This window comes from Vespa mandarinia, chromosome 15 (assembly GCF_050613455.1).
Source record: "Vespa mandarinia isolate Hongniang chromosome 15, ASM5061345v1, whole genome shotgun sequence".
NCBI lineage: Eukaryota > Metazoa > Arthropoda > Insecta > Hymenoptera > Vespidae > Vespa > Vespa mandarinia.
Window position 1 is genome coordinate 87,682 of NC_140824.1, and position 22,114 is coordinate 109,795.

The 22,114-nt window shown below is 32.2% G+C and overlaps 3 protein-coding genes across 13 annotated transcripts; all 3 read left to right on the forward strand.

The window, feature by feature from the left end:
* The first annotated feature begins 829 nt into the window (after positions 1 to 829).
* On the forward strand, positions 830 to 10,618 carry LOC118449910 (synaptic vesicle glycoprotein 2B). 8 transcript variants are annotated; one of them, XM_085661685.1, is made up of 11 exons: positions 830 to 1,769; positions 1,883 to 1,933; positions 2,798 to 2,959; positions 3,039 to 3,201; positions 3,318 to 3,439; positions 3,529 to 3,767; positions 3,865 to 4,197; positions 4,313 to 4,457; positions 4,670 to 4,829; positions 5,363 to 5,471; positions 10,445 to 10,618. In XM_085661685.1, the coding sequence occupies exons 1-11, from the start codon at positions 1,643 to 1,645 to the stop codon at positions 10,481 to 10,483; spliced, it is 1,650 nt and encodes a 549-aa protein (XP_085517811.1). In that variant the 5' UTR covers positions 830 to 1,642; the 3' UTR covers positions 10,484 to 10,618. The 8 variants fall into 8 exon arrangements, with proteins under 8 accessions (XP_085517811.1, XP_085517812.1, XP_035740985.1 ...); XM_085661686.1 differs by having other exon boundaries at positions 5,363 to 5,490; positions 10,445 to 10,592; XM_035885092.2 differs by lacking the exon at positions 10,445 to 10,618 and adding an exon at positions 5,560 to 5,711 and having other exon boundaries at positions 5,363 to 5,490.
* Positions 10,619 to 10,625: 7 nt separating this feature from the next.
* Positions 10,626 to 15,480, forward strand: LOC118449918 (synaptic vesicle glycoprotein 2B). The gene is made up of 11 exons (XM_035885121.2): positions 10,626 to 10,767; positions 11,029 to 11,085; positions 11,600 to 11,761; positions 11,850 to 12,012; positions 12,108 to 12,229; positions 12,317 to 12,555; positions 12,673 to 12,899; positions 13,020 to 13,237; positions 13,886 to 14,045; positions 14,460 to 14,587; positions 14,721 to 15,480. The coding sequence occupies exons 1-11, from the start codon at positions 10,764 to 10,766 to the stop codon at positions 14,774 to 14,776; spliced, it is 1,536 nt and encodes a 511-aa protein (XP_035741014.2). The 5' UTR covers positions 10,626 to 10,763; the 3' UTR covers positions 14,777 to 15,480.
* A 703-nt stretch (positions 15,481 to 16,183) lies between these two features.
* On the forward strand, positions 16,184 to 20,302 carry LOC118449911 (synaptic vesicle glycoprotein 2C-like). Of its 4 annotated transcripts, none has more exons than XM_085661656.1 (12): positions 16,188 to 16,630; positions 16,757 to 16,813; positions 16,948 to 17,109; positions 17,740 to 17,902; positions 18,157 to 18,278; positions 18,417 to 18,655; positions 18,731 to 19,063; positions 19,182 to 19,326; positions 19,418 to 19,577; positions 19,763 to 19,890; positions 19,975 to 20,063; positions 20,259 to 20,302. In XM_085661656.1, exons 1-11 carry the CDS (start codon positions 16,579 to 16,581, stop codon positions 20,040 to 20,042), a joined length of 1,629 nt encoding a protein of 542 aa, XP_085517782.1. In that variant the 5' UTR covers positions 16,188 to 16,578; the 3' UTR covers positions 20,043 to 20,063; positions 20,259 to 20,302. The 4 variants fall into 4 exon arrangements, with proteins under 4 accessions (XP_035740993.2, XP_085517784.1, XP_085517782.1 ...); XM_085661657.1 differs by lacking the exon at positions 20,259 to 20,302 and having other exon boundaries at positions 16,232 to 16,328; positions 16,434 to 16,630; positions 19,975 to 20,205; XM_085661658.1 differs by lacking the exons at positions 16,757 to 16,813; positions 20,259 to 20,302 and having other exon boundaries at positions 16,186 to 16,630; positions 19,975 to 20,206.
* The last annotated feature ends 1,812 nt before the right edge of the window (positions 20,303 to 22,114 follow it).

Here is a 22,114-nt window from a genome sequence, read left to right on the forward strand (position 1 = left end):
GAATATCTTTCTATCAGAAATACATTGTTTATTACAAGTATAGCATGTTTAATATAATTATTTGATTTAATATAATTATTTGATTTATTATAATTATTTGATAAAACATTTACAGACCGGAGAACGTTTATAGCAATTGTAGAATAGTAAGCCGATAGATTTCTATTTAATTTACAATTGAAATCTTATCAGTGGTACATTTTAGTAGCAAATCAGTAGCATTCTAAGAAGCGAATTTTTTATACTGGATTTAACTTGGTTTCAACCTGACTGAGTATATTCGATTGTTTTATGAGTATTTCGAACGAATAATGAGGCGATCGTCACTGCAATCTATAGCATACGATAGTCTTTTAGATTTTTAATCAATTCTCAATTTTCGGCAAACGAGATATATTAAAAGTTAAAATCCCGATACAATAACGATGCAATCAGTTATCCGGATTTACAAGGCTTAAAATTTCAATAGCAGTTGTAAAAGGTTCGGACCTTTCTAACATCAATTATTTACAGGTTACGTTATCGAATTTACAAGTACTTATTCTAAAATTCGGAAACAACTTATTATATATAAAATGATTATATTGTAAGTACATGGAACTTTATTGTTTTTGAATAGTAATCGAATAGTAATGAAGCGAAACTTCATTCGTGAAATTAAATTCGTCATACCTCGAAAACTTTTGCGTACCAAGATTTAGCTAAATTGAAAAATGCCTTTATATTTTGGCTACGTTTTTGGGTATCTGGTAACACTGTGCGTCGTTTCTATTTAATGGAGTACGTCGAGTACAAAAATAGTCTCTTGCAAAATCGACGATGCCTACTTGCGTGCTAGTCACTCGCTTCGAGTAAGAGCGTAACGATCACTTTTTATTCACATTCCAAGTAGTTTTTACTTGCGAGTTTTACTCCCTACGAGTATAAATTATTTTGAGAAAAATGTCGTATGGATTAATAAATTCGTCATATTACTTCGTACGAAATTCTACGTTCATCAAGAAACAACGTGGATTTTCTAAATAATATTGGCAAAATATTGACGTTCTTATATCACATGATAAGAGTTAAATTCGTTTCGTTAAACTTGAATAACTATTAATGTAAATGCCAGTGACCTTCTAATTGTTAACTTTAAGAAAGATGAAATCGAATAAGATTTTAATCATTATCTTAAATGATTAAGAGGAGACATTATCGAAAATTGGAGAGGAAGAGAGGAGGTGATGGGATAAGAAGGGAGAATGCAAGAGCTCCGATTATTAAAATCCGTTGCCTACTCTCGACGATCGCGTGATTTTATTGAACGGGAATTTCTCGTAACGTCTTCGATAAACGTTATCACGTGCTACTGCACGATATAATTATATAAACGCACGCAGTGTCGCGAGATCGCTTTATAATAGAATCGATCTAGTCTTTCGACTTTGACTGGATGTTTCGATGAACGTCGAGTTAGTGAAAAGAGACAAGAGGAGACGACTTCGTTGACACATTTCTGTAGTTTTGTTTATAGCCTCTTTTCTTATCTCCTCATGATATTTTAATCATTTGACATTGAATATATTCTCTTGTAGCAAATTCTCTTCATTAAGAAATAATTTTTTATTGAGGCTACGGTAAGAAATATTCAAGTTTTCAAATGTCGTTGATTAGCGAGGAACACGGATATCTTAAGGATATCTTGCTTCGTCCTTCCTCTTCTCCTCCTCCTCCTCCTCCTCCTCATCATCATCATCATCATCGTCATCTGACAAAGTTCAAAGCAGGTAGGGATAAAGCATTTATTCTTAGAGTGGAAGGGGACTACGTTTTGAAATATGATGAATTCATTTCTCGCGAATAATAATATTACGAGTGTGAATTTTTTTCTCATTCGCAGATATCCGGCAAACCGATGAAATCGTTGTGCAAGATGCTCTCAACGAGACAGGTATGTTACATAATATTTGTCATAATTCGATCACACACATATCAATTGTATAAGCTTTTTCATGATATTTTCTAACGATATCTAATTCAATAAGGGCATTTAATGTAAGAACTAAATCTAATACATTTCTATGTTTAAATCAAAACTCACGACTTTCTATTGAATATAGATTATATATATATATATATATCTTATTTTTCCATGAACAATACAAAACATAACGATAATCATATAGATAAGTGAATGGAACGATAAAAAGACAATTGTTTCCTATGATTATTTTATAACAAACAATAATTTGATCTTGTTCTATTAATCGATTGGCTCTGCTTATGTGACACACTTGTAAACAACGTGATATTAAGTGTCAACGAAATGGTATACAAGTTAATAAATCGATTAAAATGGTTAAGGAAATAAAGAGGAGAAAACGATCGATCAATCTTTCTACATCGTAATCGTTCGATCTATCGATAAAAAAAATATTTTTGCTTAAACGTTAAACTAATTCTTTACTTTGTATTTAAATTTCATTGGAAACTCACTTTCTATATAAATTGAATTATCTAATATTTGTAGTTATTAATTTCAGGAGACAAGTATAATTATTGATAAAAAAAAAAAAAAAAAAGGAAAAAAAGAAAGGAAGAAAAAAACTAAATTTAGAAACTACTTCCTTCCCATATTTATGACTTTAATAATTACTTTCTTTTAAGATAACTTAAAATTGTATGTTAGGCAGAAAAAATGAGCTGACTCATACCTAAGATAACACGAATAAAACAAACTGAAATTATTATTATTATTAACTATCAAGTAATTATTATTAATTAACGAGTGTACTACAATTATTCTTCATTTGAGGATTTGGAAGGTTCAATTTCAAAGTATTGGCCGTTTCTGCTCTTATTTGTATGAACGCTGCCTTTGGCATGATGAGTATAGGATTCATTTTACCAGCGGCAGCGTGCGATTTTAAGATGACAACGGAAGACAAAGGTCACCTGATTGTATTGACCATGCTAGGTAAAATAGAAAATCCGCGCAATTTATTGCGCATGCTGGGTTGCGTCTTTCTAGATATAAATGAAGGTATTCTTTTCAGGTATGTTGACGGGTTCTTATTTCTGGGGCTGCCTTGCTGATACCAAAGGACGAAGAATTTCTCTCCTGGCATCCCTCTTCCTTCACGGTAGCTCCGAATTCTTAGCATCACTGATACCATATTATTGGGGCTTCGTGTTAGTCAAATTTATCAGCGGTCTGGCGTTAGTATGATCAAAAAACACAAACGAGAAAACTTATCGACGAATTCATCGAGCTGCGTACGTTGTACGCCATAAAGAATTTCCTCCGTAGACTATCTGGATTAACAAATTTTCAGTATATGTGGACAGTTAACGATGCTCTATACATATCTTGCCGAATTTCAACCAATTAAGAAGCGTGATTTGTTTCTCTCATGGATGGAAACGGCATGGGTAATGGGAATGGTGATCGTAGCGTGTAAGTATTCCAATTCTCGTTGCATTTATTTCTTTTCCTTTTTCTTTTTCGTGTTTTTTTTTTACACAACATCCTTTTTATATTTTCAGGCGTAGCTTGGGCTACAGTCCCGTTGGATATAAAATATAAGACTAACACGTTTTCCTTTCGCTCGTGGAACTTGTTCATCATGATTTGTTCTTTGCCATCTTTTACAATTGGAATCTGGTTATCATCTTTCCCAGAAACTCCAAAGTATCTTGCTGAGACTGGACAAAATAATAAGATGTTGAAGGTTTTAGCTAAAATGTATTCGGAGAATACGGGGAATCCTTTGGAAAAATATTTGGTAAGTTCATTTTCGTCAAGTACTCTTGAAAATCTAATTAAACGTTTCACAATTAATTTCACATGTTTAATACTCAATTTTCTTCTTATTTGAATAGACGAATTTGAAAAATTGTGGAAACCAGTTGCTTTCAGAACTGGCCTTTTGTTTAGAAGGAAAGATAAACGAGAAAGAAGAGACGATCAAACCAAAGTCATTGAAGATTACCATAACGAATACATTTTTGCAAACGTTGATGCTTGTAAGAAAGCCATATTTGCATAGGACGTTCATCGTATGTTCCGCCACATATTTGATTATGACTTCTTACTACATGTTGCTTCTCTGGTTACCTGATCTTTTCCAAAGATACGCCGAATTTCATGAACGTTTTCCTAATCGATCGGCCACGGTATGCACCGTTGTCGCATTTGAAAAGAACAACGAAACGGTGAGCGAACAATTTGAAATAAACTTTTTACAATCTCTCCGAATACACACACACACACACACACACACACACACACACACACACACACATATATATATATACATATTCTTTCTAGGTAACGAATATGGATCCCTTCGGTTGCAATACACCGATACAGAGCAGCGTCTTCTTATACGCATTTATTTTAGCATTATCAGGCGTTCCTGTTGGTCTTACGTTACCTCTCTTAATAAATCGTTTAGGATATAAATTCTTTTTAGGTAAGTCATTGTCAAAGCGATTATGGAAACAAATCAATATACTTTAACTTTTTTTTTACACGTATTGACTTTAGTATACTTTGCGTCGATACACTTTTTCCTCGAAGATATTTTTTATTATTTTTTTATTATTTTTTATTATTATGATACATTTTGATTAGTCAACACTTATTTGTCTAGATTTATCATGTCAGCCTTCCTTTTTGTTTTAGTTGTCGGTACGATAATAGCCAGTTTTGTATCGTTTTGTATCTTACTTGTTAAAACATCTGTTGAAAATTTAATCATCTCGTGTATCTTTGAATCCATTACATCAATTTGTGTCAGCGTTGTCTCCTGTATGTTGATCGACTTCTATCCAACTCACTTAAGGTATCGCATCTAAGGTATTTTATGCCATGAGTATTATAGACAAGTTTAACTATTCATATTATTCTAAACTGCTTATGCACCACTTTAAACGCAACCTTAACACGTCTAATATATGGCCTTTTATTTTTAGAATTTTATATCTAACAACATTGATTTCTCTTGCGAGATCTTTATCAAAAAATACAAATACACAATTATGCGTCGTATATTTTTTTCTCGGTTTGCATGTTTATTTATAGAGCATTATATAGAGTATTATCTTACTTCGCCTAATCGATCATATGTGTCGAAGAAAATCAAATTCGATCGAAACAAAAATGTACGATAACAAACACGTGTAAAAGTTTCTATTGTAACCAATGTTTTGTTAATCGATCGATAAGAATCATTCGCATCGTCCAAGATCAATCGTTACAAAAGATAATAAAGGGAAGAGAGAGAGAGAGAGAGAGAGAGAGAGAGAGAGAGAGAGAGAGAGAGAGAGAGAGGGAAGGTTAATAATTGCGATATTTCTCTTTGTTGATTCTTTTCAGATCAATAGCAGCCGGTCTCGCTTCATTTTCTAGTCGGCTAGGCGCAATGATGGGAAACTTGATGACCGGAATATTGATCGATAATCATTGCACGATCCTCATCATATTGGTAGGGTTACAACTTTTTGGTGAGTGCCAATAATATTAATCAACCTAAAGAATTGTAATCAATCTTCAACTCGAATTTTCCTTTTTAGTGTGTGGTATACTCAGCTTGCTTACGCCGAAAAAGAAAGAAATGGAAAAAGCAAAGATAACCAAATTCTAAAGATATTTCGATATTTTCTACAATAAGCTACTTAGAGATATTCTCAAAAAAAGAAATAAAAACAAAGAAGTTCGACATGTTTCCCCATCTTTTTCTCTTTTTTTTCGTGTCTTCACTATGTTGTTCTTTGAAACGTGATTAAAATACTATTTATCATGGAATTTTTCTATTTCCTACCGTTCAAAGTGTAGATAATAAGAATGTTTGTTTCATTAATAAGGTCAACGTGGTAGATCACGATAGAACGAAGGTAGTTATATAGGTATATTCATTTGTACGTCTTCAAAATCAACGCGCTCATTCAGTTTACTTCTCGAGTATAAATTTCGAAAGTATACATGACATATATTATCACACAGATATTCGTTTTCTTTTTTTTTTTTTTTTTTTTTTTTTCATTGTACCTTAGCCTTAGTCAGGCTTAGCCGACCTTCCGATAACAACTACATCGCGTGAAAAAAATGGGACGCTTATTGCGATACGCAATTAATGGTGTGCGGTTGTCGTATGACTTCATTCGAAATATTACCATTCTACAAAGACGACATTAAATTACTATAGTGTCAAAGAGATTTTCAAACAATTTTCAAAATCGGGAGATTAGAAGTTAATAAAACTCGAATCGATAATATGAAAAATAATAGATCATTCTTGGAAACGAAAACTGCAATATTATTTAACAATTTCATCCATAGAATGTTGTGACTCGACAAAACACAATGTTTCGTAATTATTACAATTTTCAACGTTCAGTGCAAATTGCAAGTTCTAATTTAATTAACAAAACTCTATCGACTCTAATTCGTTTATGTTAAGGTCGTAAAAAAAAAAGATAAAATAAAAAAGAAGAAGAAAAAGAAGAAGAAACTATTTCTTATATCAATCGAGACCATTGACTTGTTCCTTAGATGGTTCATTCGATACTTTCAAATAGGTTGAAAAGGAAAACAAAATTATTTGGCGAACGATCGCCCTAATATTTTTGGCAACGCGAATGTCCTTGATGTTGACCAACGAGTTTCCCTTTCGCAAAGTTTTCTAGCCAATGTGTACGAAAAATAAACATCCGGAAATGACTGGTTAAGACCGCATTGGCACGCGAATCTACAATGTGACTTACCTATATCGATATAAACTAACATACATAACTTTTCGAAAGGAGTTACAAGGTAAGAATACGTAAGGAGACTCGGCAGTGCCATCCGATTGGCGTCCAGACACGGGACCAAACGATATCTCTCCTCTTAAACGAAAACGAAAACTTTCGATTTACAAATTCGAAGATAACAATCTGAGAAAAAGAGAAATAAAAGGAGAGATAGAGATAGATAGATAGATAGATAGATAGATAGATAGATAGATAGATAGAGAGAGAGAGAGAGAGAGAGAGAGAGAGAGAGAGAGAGAGGGAGAAAAATTGCGCGTGTATAGTGTGAATTAACGTGTCACTTGGCGTCACCTTGCGTTGTACATTGCGTCGCGTTGTGTCGCGTCGCGTCGCGTAGGATCGCCTAGCCTCGTGTCGGAATTGGCCATTACGTTTGGCATTAAAACCAATGTTAGCTTTCCAACGTTCATCTCTTTAACGTTTCGACTCAAACGAAAGAGAACAGATACAGAAACGATCATCCTTCTGTCGTCCTTATATCGTCATACCGTTCGTCATTTCCCTAAAACAACGAGCGCTAGCTACTGGTGATTGATTCTTTTCTTTCTTTTATTTCTTCCCCATTTCTCAGAATATCGGCTTCTTCTCTTCAATTCTCCTCTGTTACAACGTTAATAAGGAAAGATACTTCGGATCGTTCGAAACAATATTCCCAATACTCTACGAAACGTGGTAAATTTCAAGCAATCCATCCTACCCTTTTTTCCCTTTCTTTTCTCCCCTTTTCTTCTTTTCTGTGCGAAACGGTAGAAAATCTCGAGGGAAATTAAAATGATGGCGTCGTTTGCAGATGTTGTCGCTCGCGTTCAACGTCTTTTATTATTTCGAAACATTCTGCTCCCGGGCAAAGCGCCAGTTTTGGATTATTAACTATCGCTATGGAGTTATCGATGAAAAATGTCTCATCCATATCGTACGAGTGCGAGTACACTTATCAGTATTAGCTGACAGTATTGTTGAAGATCCTTTATTTTACTTTCCTTATATTTTTTCTGTTTCGTTGACGGAAGAGATTAAAGCCACTATATTTTTTCACCGATAATTTTCAAAGAATTAAAGAAACGTGAAAAAGAATAAAGATAATTAGAGGGAAAAACCTAAATGTTTATAAATCAGTTCATTATAAAAGCGTTGAACGAATGAAAGAAGGCATTAGGCTGACCGAACGTTTGGCAGAGATCCCTTTTTTTTCCGTATCGTGTGCCAACAAAATCAGATCTTATTAGTTTTGTTGTTTCTTCAGAACGGTGAGAAGAACTTAATGATCGATTTATAACGCTCGTTGAGTGCTCTGATACGACGATATCATAAATAAAAATAATGATTTCTCAAACAATCCCGACTCCATTTTCAAATTGCCGACTAATCTCTTTTAATCTTTTTACAATCGAACAGTCTATCGGCTTGAAATAGTATCCTATTAAAAAGATATAACGTGAGAGATTAAAGATAAAATATCTTGGACGAGTTAAATACCACGATTCTCTTTCAAATCTTATTTCTAGACTTTCCATGAATATATTTTGACGCTTTCTTCGTGATGTAACTCACGTTTGAAAAGAGATCGATCAATTGCGCGATGTTCGATCGTATAGAATGGGATTGTACTCGCTGACTAACTCATTTCATTTGCGTATCCACAACCGACCCGATTGCGATCAGAAATATCGATATTTCTTCTTCCTTCTTCTTCGATTTTATCGATCAGATTGGCATTCCTGAATTGGATTCAAAGCAAACTTGTCAACGCGCTAAATTAGATTATATGAAATCAAGAAATTTTGCTTGAAAAAGAGAAAAAGGGAGAAAGAGATATTTAGAATTTACAACAACATTGCTAAAAACATCTGAACCATAAAAGATTTTTAAAACATTGTACAATTGTCATACATACAAAACATGTTGCATTAAAATAAGTGATTCAGTTCAGTTAAAATAAGTGTGATTAAGTGGCGATCAATTTAAAGCAGTCTAGATCAGAGATATATTGTCGGGGAAAGCTTTTTGATCTGTTTTTAACAATAACCGATCAGATAAGTCATCAAGTTAAGTGATGAACGTCAACTTAATTTTTTTAGCAATTTTTCACGGTTACTGCGCTTAAAAATGTTTGCTTACCTTAAGCTTCGGAAAAAATATTTCGCAAAAATTTTCTCTTTGCTTACGAAGCTCGAAAGATCGACGAACTATGATACACATTCGGTGACTTGACAAAAGGAATTACTTGCTCTTCACAATGAATAATCATTTATGTGCAATTGTTTTGAGGGGGGAGAAAAATGAAAGAAAAAAAGGAAAAAAAGAAAAGAAAATAAGGAAAGAAAAAAAAGAGAGTTTCCATCTCGAAGAAAATGAAGAAATAACGGCGATAACAATGTATAAATGATAGATAAAATGATTATTTATAGATTAATTATATCGTTCATTGATATTTTTTATTTTATTTCTTCGAGATATAGTTACGTTCAGTACAAAGAGAAGAACTCTTCTTCACCTTCGCCTTCTTTTACGCGAAGATGAAGATCACATTCGTTATCAAAATGACTTAATAATTCAAGATATTTATTCTGACGTATATTAGAAAGAAGCCATAAAAAAGGTAGCGGTTCATGACGTATCCTTGCTTTCGATGAAACAAGAGCTTGTTATCTTTCGTCAATTAACCGAGTTCAAACAAACGGATCATGTTGTCGGTGACTTTCGTATTCTTATGACAGAAAAATGCAGAAATTTTTAACTGGTAGTTCGAGATAAAGATCTTTCTCGAAATCTTAAAGGGAAGTTGAACAATATCAGGTGATATTACAACTTCATGTCTTATAATAGCTCACATGATCGACGATGAAAACGTACGTGGACCATTGTCTTCTTAGGGATTTAAATTTCTTCGAAGAGAGAAAAGGAAATAATAACAAAGTTCTTATCTTATATATCGTAGCGTGTATTCTTCAAAAATATTATTATTTTTTTATCTCATCAGAGATAATCCGAGAGATCGAAGAAAAGATATTCAAATTTGGTGAAATGAAAAAAATTCGGATTTAGTATAAATAGTACGGTATAACTAACATTCAAATATTTCTAAAATATTTACCATCGGTTGATTAAGAGTGATTAAAATTGTTCATAATGAAGATCCTCGGTTAACTCTTCGTTGAAACTTTGATCATTAATTTCGAACGTGCTTGGCATTGCCATCGAAGATGTTTTATGAATCAAAGAGTATCAGGTCTCTTCTTTTTCGGGGCATGACGATTAGAAAAGAGAGAGAGTGAGAGAGAGAGAGAGAGAGAGAGAGAGGGAGAGAGAGAGAGAGAGAGAGAGAGAGAGTGAGAGAAAACAAAAAAAGAAGATGGATTGGGTCGGGGAAGGGGTAATAATATCTTATCTCGCTTAAGAGAATGGGCTACTGGAATGGGCTCAAGATACGTAAAGAAGGTAGAATCGATTTCTGTCCAGTAGCATTCATTCACCGGCGCGATTAGGCTAAGGTGAAAGATCGGTTGGTTGTCATTATTAGTTTTATTCTTGATAGAATTGTTAAGGGTACAGTGAAGAAGGGAAGGGTTTTGGCTTGTTCGCCGATCTAAAATATAGAGATCGGCCACGGAAGAAAACAATCAGTTTCTTTCTTTTCTTTTCAAAGGAAGACCAGAATAAGAGAATCTCGTCGGGATTTAGGTGAGAAGACATCGAGAGAAAATTCTCTCGGTGGAAATCGTCGAATTCGCTTAAGCGATAAAGACGACGATCAGATACCACCGAGTATTCACCAATGAGCGTGGCGTGCAGCCTTTACGGCAGAAGACAAAACCGTGGTACACGTACGGGAAAGCGACAGTGCATCATCGTAGCTGCCTACAGGACCCCCCAAAGAAAGTCCTTCGTCGTAATTTCCGCACCACCAAAACTGACGAGGACACTTTGCGATTTGAACAAGTCTCGTTTGACCACGAACGATCATCATGGGTAAGTATTTTTTTTTTTTTCACAAAGAAAGATTACGTGAACAAGGAAAATGATCGAGATCAGAAATAGATCTCATTTTCTATTAGGCGAACTATTGAAATAAGTCGTTACCGTTTCGTGACAATTTTTCGACAAACTTTCAAATTAAATTTTTATATATTTACATATATTTACATATATTTATACATCTTTATATATATATATATATATATATATATATATATATATATGTACATATATTATTTCTTATTATCTTTACAGGACTCGATTTCTTGGCAGACGGAGGTGCCGACTTCGAGCATGCAATCACCGTAACAGGTATGTTCATTGATAAAAAAAAAAAATAATATCTTATCGAGTTGAAATTTTTAATTCTTTATCTTACTTTGATGAACCATCGTGTATTTTATTTTTATTGAATTTATTAATACTTTAGCAATTAGTATAAACGATTTGTACAATGGCATACATATACAGATATATGCGTCCATTACAAAAACGCCTAGTCTCTTATCAGCAATCGTATCGTAACGTTAAATCATCCATGTGAAAGGTACAATTGTTAAACATTTTCGATCAAAGTCAAAGATATGATTTAGTAATTTCAAAATTGTAATTACAATCTTGTCATCCCTATTTTCTTAAATAATAAAACAATTTATTCTTTCGTTTATTAATTTGTCATGACGTTGTAATAATTTTGTATTACGGGGATCATATTATTGGACTCGCTTTGAAATAAAATAAAGAAAAATAGTGTCTTGAGTATTAAATAGGAATATATGCCGTGTTTATCAATAATTTCTTATTTATTGTCTTCACTCATTAATAGGATTTGGAAAGTTTCACTACATGTTACTGGCAATATGCGGGCTAATTTACATGGATACGGCCATCGGCGTTACAATACTCTCTTTCGTTTTACCTGCCGCACAGTGCGACCTGGAAATGGATTCCACTGCAAAAGGATGGCTAACGGCATCTCCAATGTTGGGTAAGTATTATTTAAGCATACTTTATTATAATTACTCAGTTAATATATTATAAAGAATTTTAACGAATTTTTTATTATACATTCGTAGGTATGGTGGTTGGATCATATATATGGGGATGCCTGGCTGATACCAAAGGTAGAAAAGTAGTATTGATAGCTACCTTGTTAATGGACGGAATAGTCGGAGTCATTTCGTCGTTCGTCCAATATTATTGGGTCTTTCTAGTCTTCCGGTTTTTTAATGGATTCGCGTATGTAACCAGTCGTTTAAAAAGATGCGAGAAATAATTGAATGATCGTTTAATCAAATTAACGAAAATTAACGTATTTCTTTCTATCGAAACAGGGTGACCGGCGCGATGGGAATTTGTTTCCCATATTTAGGCGAATTTCAGCCGACCAAATATCGCGAAAGGTGCCTATGTTGGATGGAAATGTTCTGGACGGTCGGTGTAATATTATTACCTCGTAAGTAATCTTCCTGCTTAATCGTTCGTTAATTCGAAGAAATAATATTATAACGGATGAAAGAAGAAAGACAAATTTTCTTTACAGTAATTGCTTGGTTAATCGTACCGTTGGATCTTTGGTACGAATCGGAACTGTTTCACTTCAAATCTTGGAATCTCTTTGTGGCACTTTGTGCCTTACCTTCGATCGTCTTGGGACTTTGGCTCTTCGCTTTTCCAGAGAGTCCAAAGTTCTTGCTTGAGTGCGGTGAAGCCGACGCTGCCTTAGAAGTCTTTAAGTGGATCTATGCTCAAAATACTGGTCAAGATCCTGAAACATATCCAGTAATTATTAACTTTAATTAATTAATAACCTTTTTCTTTTTTTCTTCGTAAGAATTATACAATTTGATCAGCCCCTAATGCCGTTTAATCTCGTTCTCTTAAAATTATTTTTCCCAGGTTAAATGCTTGCAAGAAAAGACGAATAATAAGGACAAGAGTACGAGGTCATTGAAACTTCATAAGAAAAAAGATCTGAAAGTTCTTTTTTCGGAGGTTTGGGAATTAACGATGTCTCTTTACAAACCTCCTTATCTTCGTAATACGTTACTTGCTTGTGCCATTCAATTCGGGCTTACTAGCAGTTACTACACTCTTATGGTCTGGTTCCCTGAATTATTTACTAGGTAAATATACACTTTGAAAATGATATTTCTTTTCGTCTCAATAATCCCTGACGCAACGATATTGCGTCATGGTATTGTCATGGACTTTTTCACCATCTTTTCACGATCATGTATTTTTAGATTCGAAGAATTCGAGGATGATAATCCCGGTAAGACCACGTCCGTTTGTATAGTGTCAGCGCTCTCAGACAATGCAACCAATTTGGATCCTTATGGATGCGAAACAACCATCGGTGTGAACGTTTATCTGCATACCGTTTATATTGGTCTCGCCTGCATACCCGGTTCCATCATATTACCGATTTTTGTACACAAATTGGGAGCGAAATTTTTCCTAAGTAAGTATTTCGAATGTAAATTAACTCCCTATAATGGCATATCGTGCCTTTGAAGTCGCACAGAAACAAAATATATGCATATATTATATATCTCCATTTTCTATATCTTATTTCATATCATCGTTATAAAATTATTTTTTCATTGCATATGCCAAATATTTTCAATATTTTCTTTTCAAGTCTATATGGTATATTTAATATAGTATAACATAATACTATATTAGAATATATATCGGGAGTTCAAAATGCGAGAGCGTGAAAAATTTTTATCTCGTGAATATAGAATTTTTGAGAAAAAATTGGTTAGATAAGAATTATTTGATTTTAAAGAAGAAATATTGTGACTTTTTCTTTCTTTTTTTATTCAGTGCAATATTTCAAGACGAAGCTTGACTTTGTTTCTTTATTAAATAGAAATCTACGTCTTTTATAATGACAACATATTATATATGAAAGAAAGAAGAAAGAAAAAGAAATGGGTAAATTTTGTCTAAAATATTCATTCGTGCCGAGACCAAAAAAGATCGGGTCATAGAGGATTAAGTTTCTAGCGAGAATTCTAACAAGATAATTAGACTCCTAATGCCTGGAAAAGTGGATGCAACTGGCAAATGGTTGGTACTAATAATGAATTGCTTTTTATTACAGTCTTATCGCTGCTAGTCTCCGGTGCAGTAACCGTAGGTTTTTATTTCGTCGTAAACTCCACTCAGAATCTAGTACTATCGTGCATCTTTGAAGCTTTAACGTCGCTCGGCATCTCTTTAGTTTATTGCATAATCGTTGACATGTTCCCGACGAATCTCAGGTAAGCAAACGTCACGATGTTACCTTTCTGATTTATTTATTCGAGAAAACACGATACATAACGATAATTTATTATCATTTAGTGGGACATGCATATAAGATGTGCAATTTTTCCCGTTTTAATTTATCAACAGTGACGACAAACTCTGATCATATACACCCAATTTGCATCTCACATTTATTCGATTTACAATTTAAATATTGTTATCTAAGTAATATAAACAGAAAAAAATCAAACGAATGAACATTTTTATTTTAATTTGAAATACGGTAAAAACTGGTAGTATTATTGCATTTTTAAAGATTTTAATAAACCTAGATTTATATTATTCTATTACATATGTAGAATCTATTTAGGCGACGAATATAGAACCTTTATTAAATGATAATTAATTAATACTGATTTTATCTCCAGGGTAATGGCAGCAGCCTTATCTCTAACGATGGGTCGATTAGGCGCTTTGGTTGGAAACTTAATATTCGGTTATTTAATTGATTTAGCTTGTGTCGTTCCTATAGTGATATTCGCTGCATTCTTGTTTCGTAAGTTTTAAATAAATATTTTTTTACGAAAGAAAAAGTTGATGTGTGCATGCGCGTGTGCACATACGTGTATATATTTTTCGTTATATTTTTTATATATCGTTCTAACGATATGATTTCTATTAAATTTCAGTATGCGGCTTGTTGTCATTTATACTTCCACGAACGGGAAAAGAAACTCTCGATTAAACAAACGAGAGAACTTAATTGTACGAAGAAACGTGACCTCGTGTCATTTTAAGGAAGTAAACACCCACACAGAATTGGATTGTTCAAAATGAAGGAAGAAAAAGTATTTATATTCGCATTATTGTAACGATATTGAAGCGTGTATATATATATATATACATATATACGCAAGGCACTTGGAATTATACACGGAACTTAATATGTATACACACACACACACACGTTTAGCGATGAGAAATGTCCATTGACGATTGTAATTCCGTTCTTATGTTTCGTATTACAATAAGTCACGTATTCATTTCACTTCGCTCGATTCTTCCTGATATGCATTAAAAAAACGATATCAGTAACAGGATAATGATATTCAGATATGACATTTGTCTTCTGTACTAAAAAAAAGGAAATCATCGATCATGACGTATATGTATATTTATTCATAACTTCATGTAAAAGTAAATCGTTTTTATCCCTTTCTGTTAATTATTATTCATTCAAATTAGAATAACGTACAAATGCATATATCTATAGATATATATATATATATATATGTATATATATATATATAACAAACACACACACACACACACACATATATATATATTATGCGTATTTATTATACTACTATTATTATGTGAGATTCGACGAGTAAGATTGATAAAATATCTGTAGAGGTACAATCGTGGTACAAAATTCTGTGACTTTTCGATAAAGATCCCACGTTTCGTCTAATTAGTACTTTCCTGTGGTTTTTTTTTCTTTTGTATCCCTTACATTCCCAATCTTTTCTTTCGAAAGTAAACTTAAATGATTCATTTATGTTGATGATAATCGTTCTATCTTTTGATTCTTTTTCTCTCGTTTATGTTTGAAATCACAGCTTTTATTATTATAATTATGTAAGAATTGCCCAATATTTTGAAGAGTATGTGTACATTTTCGATAGTTCAAACTCGATTAAATTCGTAATATACGATCGAATTATATATTAAACGAAAAATGCAACTGGACATATTTGAGGTAATAAAAGTAGTGAATAATAGCGATCTCTTGACATTTCTTGAAACGTAATGATAAGAAAAATGTGTGAATAAATATGGGAGCAGAAAAGATGAATGAAAACGTACGCATTTACCAAAGTAGAAATAATGTAATATCGGAAAAAAAAAAAAAAATAATAAGATATACGAAACGATTTTGCAAAACGTTCTTACGTAACTCGCCTCACGACTGGTCTTCGATTAGTGTTAATGATTACTATTCTATGAAAATACGAGGAAATTCAATACTACGAATACTTATTATTTCTTTCTATTTACTTTTTCTATTTATTTTTATCTTTACTATTATAAAAATAATTACTCAGCTTTCAAGCAGCCTTTAGATAGGAAAAAAACTCGGCAAAGACGTAGAGGGGATATGCATATTATTTAAAAAGCAAGCGCATCAGACAGAATTTTTATTGTATTCACCGTCTTTACCGAAGGATATCCACATGCTTCGATTTGTTTCCACTTGCTATCATTTATTTCCACTTGCTTTCCCATGCAAATTCGTACGAAAATTGTGAAACTTCTTATCATATCAATATCGCATCAATCTTACAATACATATTCCGAGTTTTGATCGCGTGATTATAGACTTTGTTGATTTTGTTCAGTTCACAGTGCCGCCTTTGCTCTAGTTTTGAGCATATCCATCCGATCAACTCTAGCTTATGACCATTTATATGTGCGAATACGTTCTTCCGTGAATCATTCATTTCCAAGAATTCATTAAGGAATCTTTAAGGAAAGTTATTTTCAATGTGTGAGAAAGATATAGAAATGAAGCAATCATCGATACAAGTATCAACAGGTAAGGTAAACTACGGAAAGCGATTCATTTTTTCTTCATTCTAATTCGAATTTTTTCTTTCCTTTTACTATTCCTTCCTTGAAAATTATCATCGAAAATTTCACTTGGACATTTTTCTCAATGCAGATGCGTCTAACGAGATAGATTTAGAAGAATTCGTCCAACTTGCCCTTAACGAAACAGGTTCGTTAGTAGTTCAATAACTCGACAAATAAATACCAATCGCATAAATCAATCTTCTTTGCATAGTCACGTTATTTCTTTCTTTATCGCACATCTTATTATATTAATCTTTATACTCGCTCTTTGCCGATTAGGGTTTGGTAAATTCAATCTGAAGGTGATGGCCCTTTGTAGTCTGGTTTATCTAAACACAGCACTCAGTATAAGCAGCATCGGATTTATTCTTCCTTCGGCAGCATGCGATTTTCAAATGAGCACGATCGAAAAAGGGAACATCAATATTATATTTTTAATCGGTAATAAGCATTCAATATTTTCATTCTTGTCTGCATATATATTTACACACACACACACACACACATAGATATATATATATATATATATATATGATACACATATATAATACAGTTGCTCAGAAAATTGTCGAAATAAATAGAATAAGTTATCCTCGATTCAAATTTACTGACGTTTTAATAGGGTTTTTATGATATGTGTAATTAAACATAATAAAAGTTCAATTTTCAACATAGAACGCCTTTGAATCGAATAAAATCAAATCATTTTTTAGCAAAAGCAATTGCAAAAAGATTGGGATTTGCCATAAAACCATTTATCCAAAAAACCAATTTCATCTTAGCAGATATATAGTTCTTTTTTCCAAAATTCGGAAACTGTTTCGTCAGTATTATTCTTTTGAAAATTCCACTTTAGTTTTTCCTCAAAGTCAAATTGGTTTGACATAACTTTTTATCTTGTTTTGAAGATAAAGAAGTGTATAATTTAAGAAAGTATAATTAAAAGTTATGAAAATATTATCAAAAAATCAATAAAATTAACTGGAACAAAATTCATTCTTGTGAATGAGCAGTTTTATCGACCAGTTAATTACATAGCCTAATGATTAATCCTAATATTTGTAAACACAGGAATGGCTTGCGGCTGTTACTTTTGGGGTTGTTATGCCGGAATCAAAGGTAGAATAAAAACTTTGACGATCTCATTGTTTCTTCAAGGAACGTTTGAAATTTTCTGTAGCATCGTCCCACACTATGGATTCTTCTTATTATTTAAATTTCTCAGCGGATTTTCGTGAGTTCTCTATTTATTTCACTTTTAAGCAAGCATTTGATACAAGCTCTTTAAGAAAATCGAAACGGTCATTGTTATACTATATAACTATTCGCGATTGATAATTATCCGTTTGATATGTAAAAATGTCATTCTCAAATCGATTAGTTCCTTTTATTTAATTAAATAGTAAAAACGATGAAAATACTTATTAATGATTTTTAACTTCTTTTAATAGAAAAGTGCAAGCGTACAGTATTAGTTATATCTTTCAGGTTAAGCGGGCAAAGCGGGACGCTCTTTGTTTATTTAGGAGAATGTCAACCAACAAAATATAAAGAGACATTACTTTCTTGGTTGGAGATGGCATGGACATTAGGTCTTATGGTGGCACCACGTAAGAACGATTTCATTATTTTACTTTACGTATTCTTCAAAGTATATTTTATTGTCCAAATGATTTCATTACTTTTTAATCGCCATATAATTGACTGTCTAATGAACTTATTTAAATATGATTTTTATTAATTTCCAGTTATCGGTTGGATAATTATTCCATTAAAATTTGATTTCGATACGAAACCTTTTGTATTTCACTCTTGGAATCTATTCGTTTTAATATGTTCCCTTCCGTCATTAATTATCGGTTTTTGGTCGTTACATTTCATTGAAAGTCCCAAATTTCTTGCCGAAATTATGCAAATGTCGGAATTGGCCGTGGTACTTGGAAAAATATATTCCGAAAATACTGGTAATCCGGTGGAAAAATATTTCGTAAGTATTCATTATCATGCGTATTCTTAATCGAAATTATATTCTAAGCAATGTGCTCGTGTCAAATTTGAACAGGAAATACTCGCTAAAAGTGAAAATCCTTTACATAAAACATTGAAAATCAATAATTATGAAAATTCGAACGAGGAAAGTAAAATGAATAATTTCCGTACGATTGTGCATTCGATGTATACGCAAACGATATCTCTTTTTAAACCGCTGCACATTATGAGAAGTCTTAACGTATTCATTCTCATATGCTGTATTACGGCTTCGTACTACACGCTGATGCTTTGGTTTCCGGAATTGTTTCAAAGATTCGCCAAGTACGAAATAATGTATCCAGAAAAATTCGCTAGCGTATGCAAGATATCGAAAATAAATCAACTTGGAAGCAATAATACATTGGCAAGTAAATGCGAATGATATGAATATAGATAAAGAAAATAGATGTAAGAGGTATCGTATTTATAACTGAAAAAAAAAAAAAAAATTAAAACTCTCTTTACTTTATCTTATATTTCAGATGCTAAAACGTGACATATACGACTGCGAAAATAATATTCACGATAATGTCTTTTCCCATACATTTCTCTTAGGACTGGCTTGTATACCACTTAGTATTATTCTTCCGCTGACCGTTAAATACACGGGTTATAAAATTTATTTAAGTAAATATTCTCTTTTCCACTTCATTATATCGTTATATGCCTCTTGAAATATATTCAATTAATAAGAAACATTCTTATTTTGATATTTCAGTAATTTGCACATTCCTCTGTACTATAGTGACCATAGGCTTTTTCTTTATAAAATCATCGACACAAAATCTTATACTTTCTTGCATCTTTGAAGCGTTAATTTCTATATGCATGAGTATTATCTTCTGCATGATCGTCGACCTTTTTCCTACCAATATAAGGTATGCAAATGTTTAATAACAAATTTACATTTTTCAATTATAGGCATAATATAGACGAGGAAAAATCATGATGAATATAAAAACACAATTTCATATAATATTTTTTAAATGTCGCCCGCAGATGCATCCGCAGACTATTAATTTATTTAAATAAATTTTATTACTAAGTTGAAACTATTTTTTAGAATGATGGCAATTGCTCTAGCTGCATTTTGCGCACGTTTGGGATCGTTTGTAGGAAATTGGATATTTGGTTATTTAATAGACAATTATTGTTTTTCATTGATACTCATAGTAGCTACACAACTTTTCTGTACGTTTTATTCAACATTTCGTGTTATTATCTCCTTACAAAAGTGTATTTACGTTTTTCTAAATTTATCTATATTTTTTTTAGTAAGCTTTATACTCAGCTGTCTTACACCTGGAAGATTTGGACAAACAAAAGCAATCAAAAATACATAATTCCAAATATTTCGATAAAATGTATGTATCGAATCATATATATGTGTAAGATGAAGATGAATTTGTTAGACATATAATGTATGATATGAGATAATTTTATCTACCATTATAATTTTTGCATACTTATTTCCATTTAATGCTGCACATATATATATATATATATATATATATATATAAATATATATATTATTTTCATTAAATGTTCACTCTTTTCAGATACTCGAGATTATCAAATAAGAGTAATTAACTCGGCAATGTTAATATGTACACACTAACTATATATATATATAGTAAATATATATATATATATATATATATATATATATATGTGTGTGTGTGGTGATATTTCAGGCTATATTTAGGCTATATTGCCGACGAATGGTCGAAAATGTCACGTAACTGATGATGTCATTCTCTCTGAACAAACAAAACTTTACTCGTTATACGTAATCACAATTATTTGACCTTGCGACGGTATCGGAGAGTCTAATTTTGTTTTATCATCTCCCTTATTCATACTATATGTCTATCATATCCCTTAGTCATACTATATGCAGACTTTTTACAAGATGTGACAAATCAATTCATTCATTCTCTTCGTTGAACTTCTAAGATTCATTCTTTCACTCAATCGTTCAATTTCATTCAACTTCTTTTTATTTATTCGTCCTCACTTTTGTCAATGCTCCAATTGGAGTACCGAGAAGTTGTCGAATAGTATGTATTCTTTAATTAACATTATCCATTGTATATAAATACAGAAATGAGAGATAATTCGGTCGGACTTTGTGTGCTATTGGGTGAAATCAGAGCACTGGTGATCTTTTAAAAGTGTTCTCTTTCTATTCGTTTGGAAAGGTTTACGCTATGAATTCTCATGCGTAACAATTTTTGTCCGATTTTGGTGATGAAGGACTTATCCAAAATATAAAAGAAAAATTTTAATCTTTAAATTATTATCTTACTTGAACACCTCGTGAGATTTTTGAAAAGCATTATTTCCTTCGGTAAAATCATGTCTAAAAATAGTAATTTTCAACCCAAGTAAAAACTCGTTTGGAAAATCGGAAATAATGGTCTCATGTGGAAAATCTTTATCTTTCGAATGAAATCGATCAAAAACTTCATCAAAATCGGACAAAAGTCGCGACCAGGAGAATTGATGGCGTAAACCCTAGCAACACGCTACATGTATTTCATGCAAGTATCCTTGTACCGTAACATATCTTTGTATCCTATATGGATTTCATTCAAGCATGTTCGCATACATCTAATTTTTACTTTGAAGAATTGAATTGAAGCTATTAAGTTATAGATTTTAAACCTGCAATAAATATAATAATATGAATAAATTTAGTTAGACATATATCCTTGATTATAATCTATCATTATTCAAAATAACATAATTTAATAAACGTTATTTTCTTGTCACTTTCTTCTCCCCCTTTTAAAGCTAATGGATACATTTCTTTCGTTCTCTTGTTACTTCTTTTAGACCATTTTGGGCACAATTATTTTTTTATATTGTCTGCTATTTTTGACTTGGCGCTCATACGTATTTCATTGTTATTACGAAATATGTTATTCGATTATTTAAATATACATAATGTTAAAATTTATTATTATCTCAAACGAATCCGCATGTTTTCGTTCATAAAAATAGAAACTTATTACTTGTTGTATAAATATGGGCACAACGATATCGTAACCGAATGTTGATAATTTGATATTAGGAACCAATGTGGACTTTTCTGACCCCACATATTAGTGAACCACGTTCATAAGATAACGAATAAACGTCGAATCATTGCCAAGTTTTTCAAATGTCCATAAGCATAATGATCATCTTAAATGCAAATTCGACGCGAATACTCGATAAATTGGAGATAAACGAGAGATCATTTAAAAAGAAATAAAACAAAATCCAATATAAGTGTAACAATTATTGCTAAATAAAGGAAAGAAATTACCAGAAAACAACTTTCATGCAAATACGGACGAGTGTAAATCATGCGCGTATTGCCAAAATCAAATCATTTTTTAGCAAAAGCAATTGCAAAAAGATTGGGATT

Bases quoted from the DNA above. Each gene is read 5' to 3' on its own strand.
- LOC118449910 (XM_035885092.2), top strand. From the start codon at position 1,643: ATGTCGTTGATTAGCGAGGAACACGGATATCTTAAGGATATCTTGCTT. The intron at 1,934-2,797 runs GTATGTTACATA...TCTTCATTTGAG, and splicing joins AGATGCTCTCAACGAGACAG to GATTTGGAAGGTTCAATTTC. The intron at 4,458-4,669 runs GTAAGTCATTGT...TTTTTGTTTTAG, and splicing joins AGGATATAAATTCTTTTTAG to TTGTCGGTACGATAATAGCC.
- LOC118449918 (XM_035885121.2), top strand. The intron at 11,762-11,849 runs GTAAGTATTATT...ATACATTCGTAG, and splicing joins AACGGCATCTCCAATGTTGG to GTATGGTGGTTGGATCATAT. The intron at 13,238-13,885 runs GTAAGTATTTCG...TTTTTATTACAG, and splicing joins GGGAGCGAAATTTTTCCTAA to TCTTATCGCTGCTAGTCTCC.
- LOC118449911 (XM_085661656.1), top strand. From the start codon at position 16,579: ATGTGTGAGAAAGATATAGAAATGAAGCAATCATCGATACAAGTATCA. The intron at 17,110-17,739 runs GTAATAAGCATT...TTGTAAACACAG, and splicing joins CAATATTATATTTTTAATCG to GAATGGCTTGCGGCTGTTAC. The intron at 19,578-19,762 runs GTATGCAAATGT...ACTATTTTTTAG, and splicing joins CTTTTTCCTACCAATATAAG to AATGATGGCAATTGCTCTAG.